At 39.8% G+C, this 13,460-nt stretch overlaps 1 protein-coding gene across 11 annotated transcripts in view; it reads left to right on the top strand.

Annotated features, from left to right (window-relative positions):
* The window catches only part of LOC112661802 (amyloid beta precursor protein), a 262,644-nt gene that overhangs the window by 52,945 nt on the left and 196,239 nt on the right, over positions 1-13,460 (top strand). For all 11 annotated transcript variants that reach the window (XM_025449933.3, XM_025449932.3, XM_025449931.3 and 8 more), the window contains exon 2: positions 6,855-7,022. In XM_025449933.3, the coding sequence (XP_025305718.1) occupies positions 6,855-7,022 (168 nt within the window). The remainder of the gene's footprint in view (positions 1-6,854; positions 7,023-13,460) is intronic.

The raw sequence follows: 13,460 nt of genomic DNA, 5'->3' as shown, positions 1-13,460 counted from the left end.
AAAATGGAAAATCGGAATGTTTTGAAAATAAACGTAAAAGCATTTTCGGGGTATAATCAAGTTATGCTCAGGTGAAGGGAAAACTGTATTTAGGTGAGAAAATCTTGGGTGTGATAGAAATAGTATCACTGTGCGCTCTTAGGAAGATGCTAGATAGAAATCCGGCCCTGCCCTCGGGAAATTGTGAACTGATGAAGTAGCACCAAATACTCCACTGTAAGAGGCCAGCCGTTGAGACCAGTGAGAAGCCCATTTACAGCAGAAGCCAGATGGTTTTCATTAGCCACAAACCTTAAAATTACATAAATTCACAGATGCAGCTAAGCTATAGATCCCTGCTCTCTCCTTGCCAACCAAGACTTTTCAGCCAGGGAAACAGAGCGTTCCTTGTTCCTTTTCCCTTTTAGTCGGGACCGTGTGGGAGGAATGCTGCCAAGCCTGCTCTATAAGGAATTTTGATCTCCTTGATGATAATAAAGAGAGAAACTTTTTTGGGAAAGGGAACACCCAGTGTGAAAGACCGCAGGGGAGCTTGCTGGAGAAGCTGGTTTTGCCCTTGTAAAGTGTATCCTTTCTCGGGATAGGTTTCCAGGTTCAGCTCCATGGATGGGTCTGAATTTAGGTATATATGTTTATTTTTGTTGATTTTAATTTCCCCTTAAGCCCTTTTAAGGCTGTTTTCCAGCTCACTTGCTTTGGAAAGACTTTTCATTTCGGGACTCTGTATATGCTGGCCTTAAAATATTTTTCTGGCAGCAGAGGATTGTTTCTAAAAGATTTAGAGCATTTGTAGGTGTAATATTTAGGTCTCTGTAGCTTGGGATTTTTAGCATTCAGTAAAAAATTGACTGTTGCTTTTGAGGCAATGTGTGGACGCTCCATTGTTTTAGGCAGTTATTTTGTTCATTGTCACTGAACACTGTTTTCCCATGGGAAAGCATCTCTGGTCTTATGATGTCAGTGGAAAGTCATTCCATTTACAAGAATTATCTTCATTTTCAGTCTTTCAGAAATGCACGCACCATGAATGGCCAGTTATGCCAGGCTTCCAATCTTTTAGGTGTTGTCTTGCATTCCTGCAGGGTAACCTTATGTCACCTTAGATAGTGTTAGGATGAAAACAAAATTAAAATATAATCGTTACTTAAGTGGCTCTGTTTCCCATCTAGTAGAGTTTTGCATTTCATTTCTGTTAAAAGGAGAAGTCCTTTAAAAAGTTAGGAATAATTATCTTTAGGAATGCTTTACTGAGTACATGCATTTTCACTGGCAGCAAATAACTTACTCTGGGACCCAAAGATTTCAGTTTCATTAATAGATCTTGAATCAGACCCTGTGTATGATTTATTAAGCCATTTTTTTAAGGCTTCAGTCAGAAAAAGGAATTTGAGTAAAATTTGTCAGGCCCTTGAAGGATGGCTCCGAATTCTCTCCCCAGTGACCACCTTGGCTGGGATATCTTCCTTCTGGCTCTGTGCCTCAAGAGCAGGCTGCTTGAAGCAACCAGGCTTTTCTTAAACCAGTTATTTGATGCAGGTGGGGAGTGGATCCTTGTGGGTTGCTTGTCTTTTTTTTTCTTTTCTTTTTTTTTTTTAGTTCACTGGGCCGGGAATATGGTACTTAAACATGGAATTCTTTACAAGTGGGAGAAAAAAGAAGAGAAAAGCTTCTTGTTCACTTTGCATCTCTCAGCTAATTGCTGTGATCTTGTTCACAGCTGGTGTTGGTTTGGGAAAGAATTTTTGCCCGAGAAACAGGTTTCTGTGAATTAAGTATTAATTTATAAAGGGGCTCTTGTAATGTCAAATGTAATAGATGTATACATACATACACTTTTATAATTTCTAGTGTAATAATTGGCCCTAATTATTGAGGAATCAGAGTTTGAACTGTTAAAACAATCTCCACTGTCAGAAAATGGAGCATGTAAATGATCATGATTCTTTATAGTTATTTTTTAAATAAGTTAATATTAGATCTCGTCTGGTGAAAAGTCCAAAAGGAACTAAAGTATGTATTTTCTGGTCGTAACTACCGTTGTTAAAAGGAAGAGATCACAAGGCAAAAATCTTTTCCAGTAAGGGCACCCAGGGGTGCAGGCAGGGGAGCTCAGTCGGTTAAGTGTCTCAGGTCTCCATCGCAGGGTCATAGTTCAAGCCCCAAGCTGGGGCTTCCATGCTGGATGTGGAGCTTACCTAAAAAAAAAAAAAATTTCTAGTAATATAATAGGACCAAAATCCATTCATTCGAGATGTGAGAAAGATTGCCAAGATTTGGGTAGTGGGCTTTACAAACATACACGCAGGTGACCTCAAAAGGACCATTAAGTCAGGGAAAAGGAAGGATAACAGAATGCAGAATGGAAGAAATAAAAAGAAGTCGAGGTAGGAACAAAAGAAAAACATTTACTTGCTGTGTTTGTCAGCTGGTTGTCTCAGGTCGCCAGGGACTTTCCCCACTTGCAGTGCTCAAAGTCTCACATCCTGGAAACCCCTCAGGCCCAGGCAATCTGGGATGGTTGGTCATCCGGTGGTCAAGGCAAGGACAAGGCTTGATTCACTGCTTTGTCCCCAAAACTAGTTTGGTGCTTAGCACGTGTTGTATCAGTAAGTTTTTACTGATTAAAGAAATGTTGATTTGCTGCCATCTTATTATTATCATTTCATTTGGAATTGCCTGTCTGCAGCTAGAAGTTGAAAGAGTGAGATCACGAAGGAACACTCTTTAAAGAAAGTAAAAGAGAAGGGTCTGGGTGGCTCAATGGGTTAAGTGGCTGCCTTTGGCACAGGTCATGACCCTGGGGCCCTGGTATGGAGCCTCACAAGCTGAGGCTTTCGCTCAGCGGGGAGTCGCTTCTCCCTCTCCCTCTGTGCTTGCTCTCCATCCAGTAAATCAATAAAATGTTTTAAAAAAAGTAAAAGGGAAGCAACCCCTTGCCCCCAATCTTTAGGAATGTCTTATGCTGTGAAATTGAAGGATTGGGAGTTACGAATGGGATAAAGGAGTAAAGACTTCAGGTAGTTCATTGCAACAGAGTCCAAGGGCAGAGACTCCCAAGGAAGTATTCATGTATGGCCGAGAATATGAAAAGCAACAGATCCTGAAGAAAAAGCCTGTTTGGCTTCTCCAGAGGCCATTATGTGACCTTTGAGGAAGTGAGCCAAGTTGATGGGTGGAATGTAAACCAGATGGCAGGGGGCTTCAGAGGCAGATGAGAAGGTAGTATCTGTGAGTGTTGAAATCCCCAGCTAATGTAATTTGTTGTAAGAAATGGGATAGGCAGGGGCACCTGGGTGGTGGTTAAGCGGTGAAGTGTCTGCCTTCAGCTCAGGTCATGATCCCAGGACCCTGGGATCCAGCCCCACGTCAGGCTCTCTGAGCCTGCTTCTCCCTCTCCCTCTGCCTGCCACTCCCCCTACTTGGGCTCTCTCTCTCTCTCTCTCTTTCTCTCTCAAATAAATAAATAAAATCTTACAAAAAAAAAAAAAACTAAAGAAAGAAATGGGATAGGCAGACAACGGCCCATTGGCCAGATGTGGCCCACCACCTGCTTTGTCAGTACAATTTTCTTCTAAAACAGCCACACCCATCGTGCATGCTGTCTCAAGCTGCTTTTTTACTCTAGCAGCAGAGTTGAATAGTCCCAGCAGAGACTATTCACTTACAAAACGTAAAATATTCACTGTCTAGCCCTTTACAGGAGAAATTTCCTGACCCCCCTGTGCTGGCAGAGAAGAGAAAGGAGGAAGGTTTTTTGTTTTGTTTTTTGTTTTTTTGTTTTTTTTTTTCTAATATTGCTTGCTTTCAGTAGAGGTGATCAAAGGCTATTTGTGGATGTCTTAGGGAGCTGGAGAAGGAAGAACGGATTTGGTATCTGTTGCTATGTAGCAGGTTACCCCAAACATAATGATTTGAAACAATAAACATTTAGTGTCTCAGTTTCTGTGGGTCAGGAATTTGGGAATATCTTTCTGGGTGGTTCTCTCCTGCAGGCCATGGCTGCAGTCCTGAAGGCCTGGGGCAGCAGTAGGGTATTTCCACACTCACACATCTGTCGACAGGAAGCCTTGGTCCCTCATCTCATTATGTGGCCCTCCCCCGTAGAGCTACCCAAATGTCTGCACAACATGTTGGCTGACCTCCCCCAGCACGAGGGATCCCAGAGAGCAAGGAAGAAGCTGTGGTGCCTTTTATGGCCTTTCCTAGGAAGTCCCATATCATTTTGCCCTATTTTATTTGTTGCACAGACAGACCTTTATGTATTACAGGATAGCACTGACAAGAACTGAAATAAAGGAGGCAGGGATCCTTGGGGGCCTTCATGGAGGCTGGCTGCCACAGAGAGAGAGATTGGCACCTACCCGTTCTTTGAGGGAAAGGTATGGGATAAAAGGTCTTTTGACCGACAAGGGGGTAGAAACTGTAGTGAACAGATTAGGGAGTATCTGAGGTATAGAGAAATTTTGAGCTACCAAGGAGGGAATTCATTCCATAAAATAATTACCAACTATGGTAGGGGACCATCAGTCTCTGCTCACTTAGAAATAAGTTACCAAGATCCTGTTAAGACTAGACATCTTTGGGGCAAGGGATGCGTTTGAGCAGAATGAAGCATCCTGGAGAATCCAGTAGTGATTTCTTGACTAAATTGTAAATTCCTTGAAGGCAAGGCTCAAATTTTTACATATAAATAAATAAATGTTGTATATTAAAAATACTTTTATATCCTCCATAGCAGCTCATACAGAGCCTTGTCTACAGGCATCTGATTATCATTTGCCTTTCTTGCAGTGTCATTATCTTACTACTTATTTCAGTAATAAAATTGATAAAATTTGTATTCTGATTTTTAGGATCAAGGCATTGAATTTCCTCCTCTTCCCTCAGGAAAGCTGTGAACCTTAAGTTTGTGGAACATTCTGCTTAGGCTGCTTTTCGCATCTGTTGGAAAATGAGATGCCAGGTTCTGGCTTGGAAATTGTAGGAGGTGGCAAGGGGCCCAGACTGGGGAGTCGAGGGGTCCCAGCTATTCTTGTTGATTCTTGCTGACAGCCCGATACGCTGGCCTCAAGCTGCTCTTTGTTACATTTGGTTATGTAGGGGCAGAATTTTGTTCAGTATACCTTAACAAAGTAGAATTAGGGAGAAGATGTTAACCTGAAATATGATTTAGGAGATCTTGCCAGGAGTTTTTGCACTCGTGTCTGTGATGGGTCTCAGCTGGGTTCGGTGCAAGATATTTTTTTTCTAAATGACATAAATCTGCTTGTGGTTGGACAAAATATATACGAAGATGACTAGAATGGACAGATGTTTGATCTATTTTTACATTTCTGTGGGAAGAAATGTCAAGAAGCTATTTCTTAACTGAAATCTCTCAGTGCAATTTTAGTGTTTTGTTTTTTATTCCCTCCTGTGAACAATTTTTAGAAACGATATACTTTATTATAGAATCATCCAGTTCTCGACTATATGAATGGCCTCTGGTGGAAGTTTACTCTTTTTGACATGGACATCACACATTTCCTCAGCAGCTGGCTTTAACAATGGAGGAATTACTGTGCTTAATGTCTTTTGATTCCCTGGTTTCAAATAACGCTTTTACTCTCATGGATTTGTTTTTTATTTCTTGCTGATTTTTTTTTTCTTTTGACATCAGAACCCATTAAGTAAGGTAGTACAGATTCTTCAGAATTTCCATTTTCTCTTTTAAAACTATATGAAAAATAAATTTTAAAAAAATACTTCTAGAAAGGTAGTATCTATTCACAGAAGGGTTGGAAGTACAGAAGGGCAACCTTTTCAGTTATTTTGGTGAAATGGTGTACTGCTTGCAATGATCACAGTTAAGACCTCTTAACTTACACAGCAGGTGCTCTGCTGGACTCTTGAGAAGGAGACCTTGCTGAATCTCTGCAGCGTGCTTCGTGTGCTCAGGGAGGTGACTTCAGCACCCTTAACCTATTCTTAAGAGCTGAGAGAGTAATGAGGTACCTGGGAGGCTCAGTCAGTGAAGTGTCTGCCTTTGGCTCAGGTCATGATCCCATGATTCTGGGGTCCCGAGGCTGGCTCCTGCTCTCCTTGCTCAGTAGGGTTCTGCTTTCTCCCTCTCCCTCTGTCCTTCTCCTGTGCCCCTAAGCACCCCCAACCCCACCTCATGCTCTTTTGCATCCTCTCTCTCAAATAAGTAAAATTAAAAAAAAAAAAAGAGAGAGAGAGAGCTGAGAGAGTGATAACCAGAGAATATTCTGAGGGAAAACCAGTGGAATGGCCAACATACTTGTCACATTTGTGCATGGTAAATTCTACAGTAATTTTATGTTCAGCAAAACCTAATGTCACTTGCTCCCTAAGAGAGCACACTACCGCCACGCCTCCAGCTCAGGGAGCTCACCTTACTCTTGGACCTGGTCATCAGGCAGGGGGTTGGCATTGTTCTTTGTGTGAATCAGTTGGAGATTATTATGAGAATATGGTTTCCTCCAGAATGATTATATTTATTTCAGAAAAACACCTTATTTTATTTTCAGAACCTTTCAGTAGGCACCGCAAAATCTGCTATGGGGAATTGTATAAACTTTTCAATGAATAAATTCTTCTCAATATTGTTAATGCCTGTATTTCAACATAAAAAAAAAAGGCACTGTATTATGGTTGGAGATGTATATAGCAGACAGAATGCTCCACTCAAGGAACGTTGAAGGCAGGGCTAATTCCTACCTGTAAGAATTTCTGGAAGTGAGAATGAACTCTTTCTGGTATTGTTCCATTGTCAAGTTCCTCTTTACAGCCCTTTCCCACTCTCTTCCCCAGAGCCGTGGATTTGTATAACTAACCCCAGCTTATTTTCTTAGGTGCCCACTGACGGCAATGCTGGCCTGCTTGCAGAACCTCAGGTGGCCATGTTGTGTGGCAAACTACGGATGCACATGAACGTGCAGAATGGAAAATGGGAGTCAGACCCTCTGGGGACGAAAACCTGCATCGGCTCCAAGGAGGACATCCTGCAGTACTGCCAAGAAGTAAGTCCCTTCCAGCAGCCAGGACTCGCGTGTGGACACATGCCCGTAAAGCATGTGCCTGTCATTTTTTGAAAACTTCACTTCTGAAGTATTTATCTTTTATCTCTGGCTGTGAAAATCTTGGCTCCTTTTGTTTTGTTTTGTTTTTCATCCCAATTTTCTTATTGTGGTACAAATACACAAAGACAAAATTGATCATCATTACCATTGTACAGTTCAGTGATGGCAAATACATCTACAGTGTGCTATGATCCATCCTCGGAACTCTCATGCTCACTTTTTTTTTTTTTAAGATTTAAAAAAATGTTTTTATGAACTTTTAAATTTAAATTCAATTAATGAGCATATAGTATATTAGTAGTTTCAGAGGGAGAGTTCAGCAATCCATCAGTTGCATATAACACCCAGTGCTCATCACATCATGTGCCCTCCTTAATGCCCATCGTCGAGTCACCCCATCCTCCCACTCCCCTCCCCTCCAGAAACCCTCAGTTTGTTTCCTATGGTTAAGAGTCTCTCATGGTTTGTCTCCCTCTCTGATTTCATCTCACTCATATGTGGAATTTAAGAAGCAAAACAGAGGATCATAGGAGAAGGAAGAAGAATCTTGGTTCCAAATAATTCACTATATTATTAATATATTTACTTGCTTCACCATATATAATATACATATATTTTTTAAAAAATTATGATGTCATGTTGGAATCATCAGTAAACCAACTGAGTAAAGTTTAAGATCTCTTGGCACATCATTTACCTTTAGAATATATCCCACGTGGTTTCACAGTCAAGATAATGTATTTAAAATTTCTTAGAATTAATTTTCCCTATTTATGTTACCAATTTGATAGATTTTCCTTGTTTATGTTCAATTTTAGTCTCTCTTTTTTTTTTAAGAGTTTATTTCATTCATGAGAGACAGAGAGACAGAGACAGAGACAGAGACACAGGCAGAGGGAGAAGCAGGCTCCACGTAGGGAGCCAGCCTGATGTAGGATTTGATCCTGGAACTCTAGGATCACGCCCTGGGGCCAAAGGCAGGCACTAAACCGCTGAGCCACCCGGGCTGCCCCAATTATAGTCTTTCATTCCTTATTAAATTTTTTTTTTTTGAAAATGTAAGACATTTACATTGTTAAAACTTATGAACTCTATAAAAAGTTGCACTCAGAAATCTCACTTGGCACCCATCTTCTATTGATCAACATTTTCATTGTTCTGATTTATCCTCCTAATAAAAGAAAATAAATGGTTTTCCTTCTTTTTCTTATTAAAAAATGCTCACAGGAGGCACCTTTCTGTACTTTGCTTTTTTCTTTTTTAACTTTTATATCCTGAAAATTATGGCCCTCACCATTCATAAAGATCTTCATCCTTTTGTAATTTTTCTGGTTTCCGTGCTATATTGTATACTATATTGTATAGGTATTCTTTCCTTATTACTTCAGTTTGAAATAACTGGAGTTCAAGACATCTTATGCCACACTTTCAGACAATTACCAGTCTAGGATATGTGACTGTTTGTGTTTTAAGAACATTTAAATAAATTAATCTTAGGCGTCTTGGCATAACTTCCTTATCCTTCATATAAACAGCAAACAACCTGGCAACATTTTCTTTGTTGTAGTCTTTAATGTACTAGAAAATTTCCTTTTTAAAATGTTTTCTTTTTTTTTTGCATATATACACAGAATATTTTTGGTGACACTCTAAGGAAGGACAGTCTCTACATATTAACTCTTGTGTTTCGAGAAGCAAAGAAGCATCCATTATCACAGTATATTACATATCAAGTAATTTTTATCTTGAAGGATCATGAACCATGATGTAAGAAGATAATTCTTCATATTTAAGTAAAAATCACTAATATTTAAGTCTATTATTATTTCTTATTAAAAGCATTTATTAAATAGGGATTGAAAGTGGGGCTCCTGAGTGGCTCAGTCAGTTAAGTATATGACCCTTGATTTTAGCTCAGGTCATGATTTCAGGGCCCTGGGATCCTGAGAGTGGAGGGATTCTGCTTGAGGATTCTCTCTCTCCCTCTGCCCCTTGCCCCCTAAAATAAATAAATCTTTAAAAAAAAATAGAGATTGATAAGAAATTACCTTTTGTCCAGATGCAACATTTCTAAAATATGTATTTTGGAAATAATACATTCTGTGCAAGAGTTCCTTTGGTACAGTTTTGTAATGAGTTGTAAGTTTGATAAATTGGAACTCTGCATGCATGCTCTTAGGGTTTTTTATACCATTTCACTTTTCTGAATATACATACAGATTATGCATTCTGAATATTATTTTTTTAAAGGCTAGAACTAAGTTCAGTTTATGATGTTGACCACATCATCGTTTTCTGTTTGAATGGCTAATTTGATGCATGTATCTTAGTTTGCATCTAAATTTTTCTTCCTGTAGTGCTGCTTATGAATAATCAGATGCTTTTACATTTGTATGACAACTATATAAAAATTACTTTTCAGGATCCTGAGAACAACCCTTATTCCCACACCACTTAGAGATCCCACTAATGTCTGGGTAGCTTCACTTCCTGGCTTTGTCTGTTGTTTGTTCCAGGGCTAAGCCACAGGGTGGTTCTTCTGGGTCCCAGACTTTCCCAGATTGTCAGTGGCCATGGGACAGGAGAGTAAGCTTCTTGTTTTTCTTTTGTCTTGCAATTCTGGTATTTCATGCCTCTTGCAGCCCACTACCCACTAGGATGATGTGCACAGGCAAGAGTCTTGAGTCTTGAGTCTTGAGATGGTTTAGACAAACATTATACAACAGAGGTAGAAAAGGGCCAGGACGTCAGACTTGTGAGCCCTTTTCATGAGTTTGTTTTTTCTATAACAGCAGGAAGTCATGGAAGTGTTATTTTATTTTATTTTATTTTAATTTAATTTTATTATTTTATTTTAAGAAGGGGAAGAAATTTAGCTTTGCATTTCAAAAAGTCATCCTTTTGCTTTATCATTCTGACTCCGAATCTAGCTTCTGGGTTCTCTGTAGGAGCCTCCATGCCATTTGGTGAGGAAGACACTAGGTACATGTGGCTGTTGAGCATTTGTAGTGCAGCTAGTGCAAATGAATGTGTGCTGGAACTGTAGATAAATACTATATTGTAAAGATTTATATGAAAAAAGAATATAAAATATCACATTAGTAATTTCATACTTCATATTGAAATATTTTGTATATGGTGATTTAAACTTATATATGTTATTAAATTGTAAATACTATGTTATTAGTATGAATTTTATCTTTACAATGACATAGGTGATATATCTCCATTGTATTTCTGTTGGACTGTGTTGCTTTTGCCCTCTGTCCCATACCACTAGTGACTCTGGGCTATAAGGGTCTCAGATCCCATTACCTGGCAAGTGAGAGAAGGAAGCAGATATAAGGAATCCCCCCAGACCTTCAACCAGAACTTTACTGGTGATTGGGAATCAGGGTGGAAGGCTTGTTTGGGTCCTTTTGAATATATCTTTCATTAAAAAAATTTTAGTATAAGGGTATTACATGAATACTTTTCAAGAGCCCAGGGGTTCTCTCCCTCCTTCAAACGTATATCCCTGGGTGCTAAAGAGGCAGTGATGATTGTAACACAGAACCTGTTCCTAAAGGGGAATCTAGGAAGAGAGAAAGGCTGTAGAATACTTTTAGCAGTATAAAAACTGACCAGTTTGATGATGCTAATACGAGCTAACTTTATTGAACGTGAACAGAGTCCTACGCTACCTTGCTAAGTGCTTACTTTCATTTTACCTTCGTGATGCTTCTGGGAAAGAATCTTGATAAATTGCAACGTTGAAGGGGAACGAGTGAAATAATGCTATTAGTGGAGGAGGAGTAGGACCAGAGCTAGGAGGCATCAGGTGCTGAAAGTCAAGCCGGATTAACTTCTAAGTGAAGGAAGTGATGAGTTTAAGTGTGACGTAGACTGAAAGGTGAAAGTATAATTGTTAGCAATGCAAAAACTTGACTCTTGCAAAATGAACACACATCAAAGATTTTCGTCAGTTCATTAATGAATGAGGTGACCTAGAAGATGTGAAAGCTGGTTCAGATTGACTAGAAGAGATTTAAATACCTTTCCCAACAAATTTTATATACAGGACTAAGAAATGCGATCCCTCTCATCTGCATTGTGTGGGACTGGAAATACTTGCACTGCTATCAGATTTCTACATTATCTACACTTACAGGGGTGTAAAGTAGCTCAGGCTGTAGCAAGTCAGTCAGAAGAATACACTCTATAGAATCAGGTCATCTTTTCCCTCCTGTTGCCCCCCGGGCCCTGGAAAACAACACCTGCATGTCCCTACTGAGGACACCAGTAATCCCCATTTCTCAGTCATGGGCATTGTTTTGTAACAAAACATTCTTCTAATTTGGCATATAAAAGGGCATTGTCGTTCTTTAGGGTAGCAATTTCAGTGGAAGAGCATGGGACAAGTCAATTTGCAGTAGGTTTTAGGAATAATAACATGAATGGATGGTGAAGACATCTATGAACTCTTTGGGGAAAGATCTAGGGGCAGAGAGCTTGAGGACAATTCAAGGAAAAGGGAAAGGCTTTGTCTTTTGTTGTGTGTGTTACGTTGTATGTGTTTTCAGGGGGATGAATTTAAGCTAAAGGAAGCTTACGCTAAACTGTGGGGAAGGTAGGTGTCCATCATGAGAAAACCAGGCTTAGGTATCTGTGAGAGCTGAGTTGGAATGAGATCCAGGGGATAAAGCTGAGTCTTGGAAAGAAGAAAAGAGGGGAAAATTATAAGGGTGGGTTGATTAGGCAGTTTCTGTTGCTAGGTGACAAACTCACTAAACCCTTTACACATGGAGAATATTTTCTGCCACAGATGGGAAGGATCTTGGGATGTGGTGAGCTCACAGAATTTTTTAAAAAGGCCTGAAAAACTGGGTCGTTAGATACTGGCCCTGAGACTCAGGACTGCCTGGGATTTCTCTCCTGGGGCCTCTACTGTTCCCTGCTTTTACCCTTTCTCCTATGTATTTACCTCGTTTTTTCCTGCTAAGATGGGCTTCCTCCAGGAGGCCAGAGAAGATGGCAGCAGTAGCTCTGAGAGTGTATGTCTAAGCTTGGTATTCCAACTTGGTTCTGCCATTGTGCATTATCATTCCAGGGAGGGGGGCGGGGGCGGGGATTCTGCTTGGCCCTGCTTTTTTGGTCACACACCTGCCTTTCGCTCAGTTACCATACCCATAAGGACTCTGTACTGGGACTGGTCTACCTTGGCCTTGAAGTTGTGTGGTCTGTTGGACAGCCCAACCAGAGCCACATTGTATGGGGAGAGGGGCTTTTGCCAGAAAAGAGACGAAGACTGAGTGGCATGGGGCTGAAATAGAGTAATGACCATAGCCTGACACAGTGGGCTTAGAAGCACACAAGGCATTAGAAAACTCAGCCATTAGAAATGACAAATACCCACCATTTGCTTTGACATGGAGGGACCTGGAAGGTGTTATGCTGAGTGAAATAAGTCAATCGGAAAAGGACAAACATTATATGGCCTCATTCATTTGGGGAATATAAAAACTAGTGAAAGAGAATAAAGGGAAAGTAGAGAAAATGAGTGAAAATATCAGTGAGGGTGACAAAACATGAGAGACACCTAACTCTGGGAAATGAACAAGGGGTAGTGGAAGGAGGTGGGCGGGGGGTTGGGGTGACTGGGTGATAGGCACTGAAGGGGGCACTTGGTGGGATGAACACTGAGTGTTATGCTATATGTTGGCATATTGAGCTCCAATAAAAAATTTTTAAAAATAAAAAAAAACAGAAAAAAAAAGAAAAGTCATAGGTTGGAGAGAGGGTAGCTGAAGGAATTCATAGTGTGTCATAACTAACCAGCTTTTGAGACACTGGTAAGGTGGAGCGATGGTCACTTAGAACTTTTAAACAGTGTTTGGCATTTTCTGTTGAATCCTGAACTATCTGGAATATTCCTTATTGATATTTTAAGGTCCTCCTGCCACTTCCACTTTGTAAGTATTTTTATATTTATCTTTTATAATTAGAGATAGTTTTTCTTTTGTAGGATTGAATTTTTAGCGTGTTGTTTAAGAATGTTTCTTTGCCTTTATTCCTTTTTTGACTCCATGATCTCATTTTAGACAGAATTGAATGATTTTTCTGCTAAGAAAGCCAAGGAAAATAATATTCACAGTTTTTCTATCTCCTCTTTTCACAGGTTTTGCAAGTTATAGTAATTTTATATTTTCAAAATGGTAATATTACAATCTGTTCCATTATAATTGCCGTAATAATCATAGTGGCAGGTTCTGTCTTTAACTGAGTTCATTGTTTACAACAAATCCTTCCACCAAAGCATCTCTATTCCTATATTATTTATTTTGATTCTTTTGCTTGGTTGGCTCTCATCTTACTTCTTTCTCAATTCTTTTTTTTTTT

The sequence above is a fragment of the Canis lupus genome, chromosome 31 (assembly GCF_003254725.2).
Source record: "Canis lupus dingo isolate Sandy chromosome 31, ASM325472v2, whole genome shotgun sequence".
NCBI lineage: Eukaryota > Metazoa > Chordata > Mammalia > Carnivora > Canidae > Canis > Canis lupus.
The sequence above is the reverse complement of the archived record's forward strand: the minus strand, read 5'-3'. Positions and strand labels throughout refer to the sequence as shown.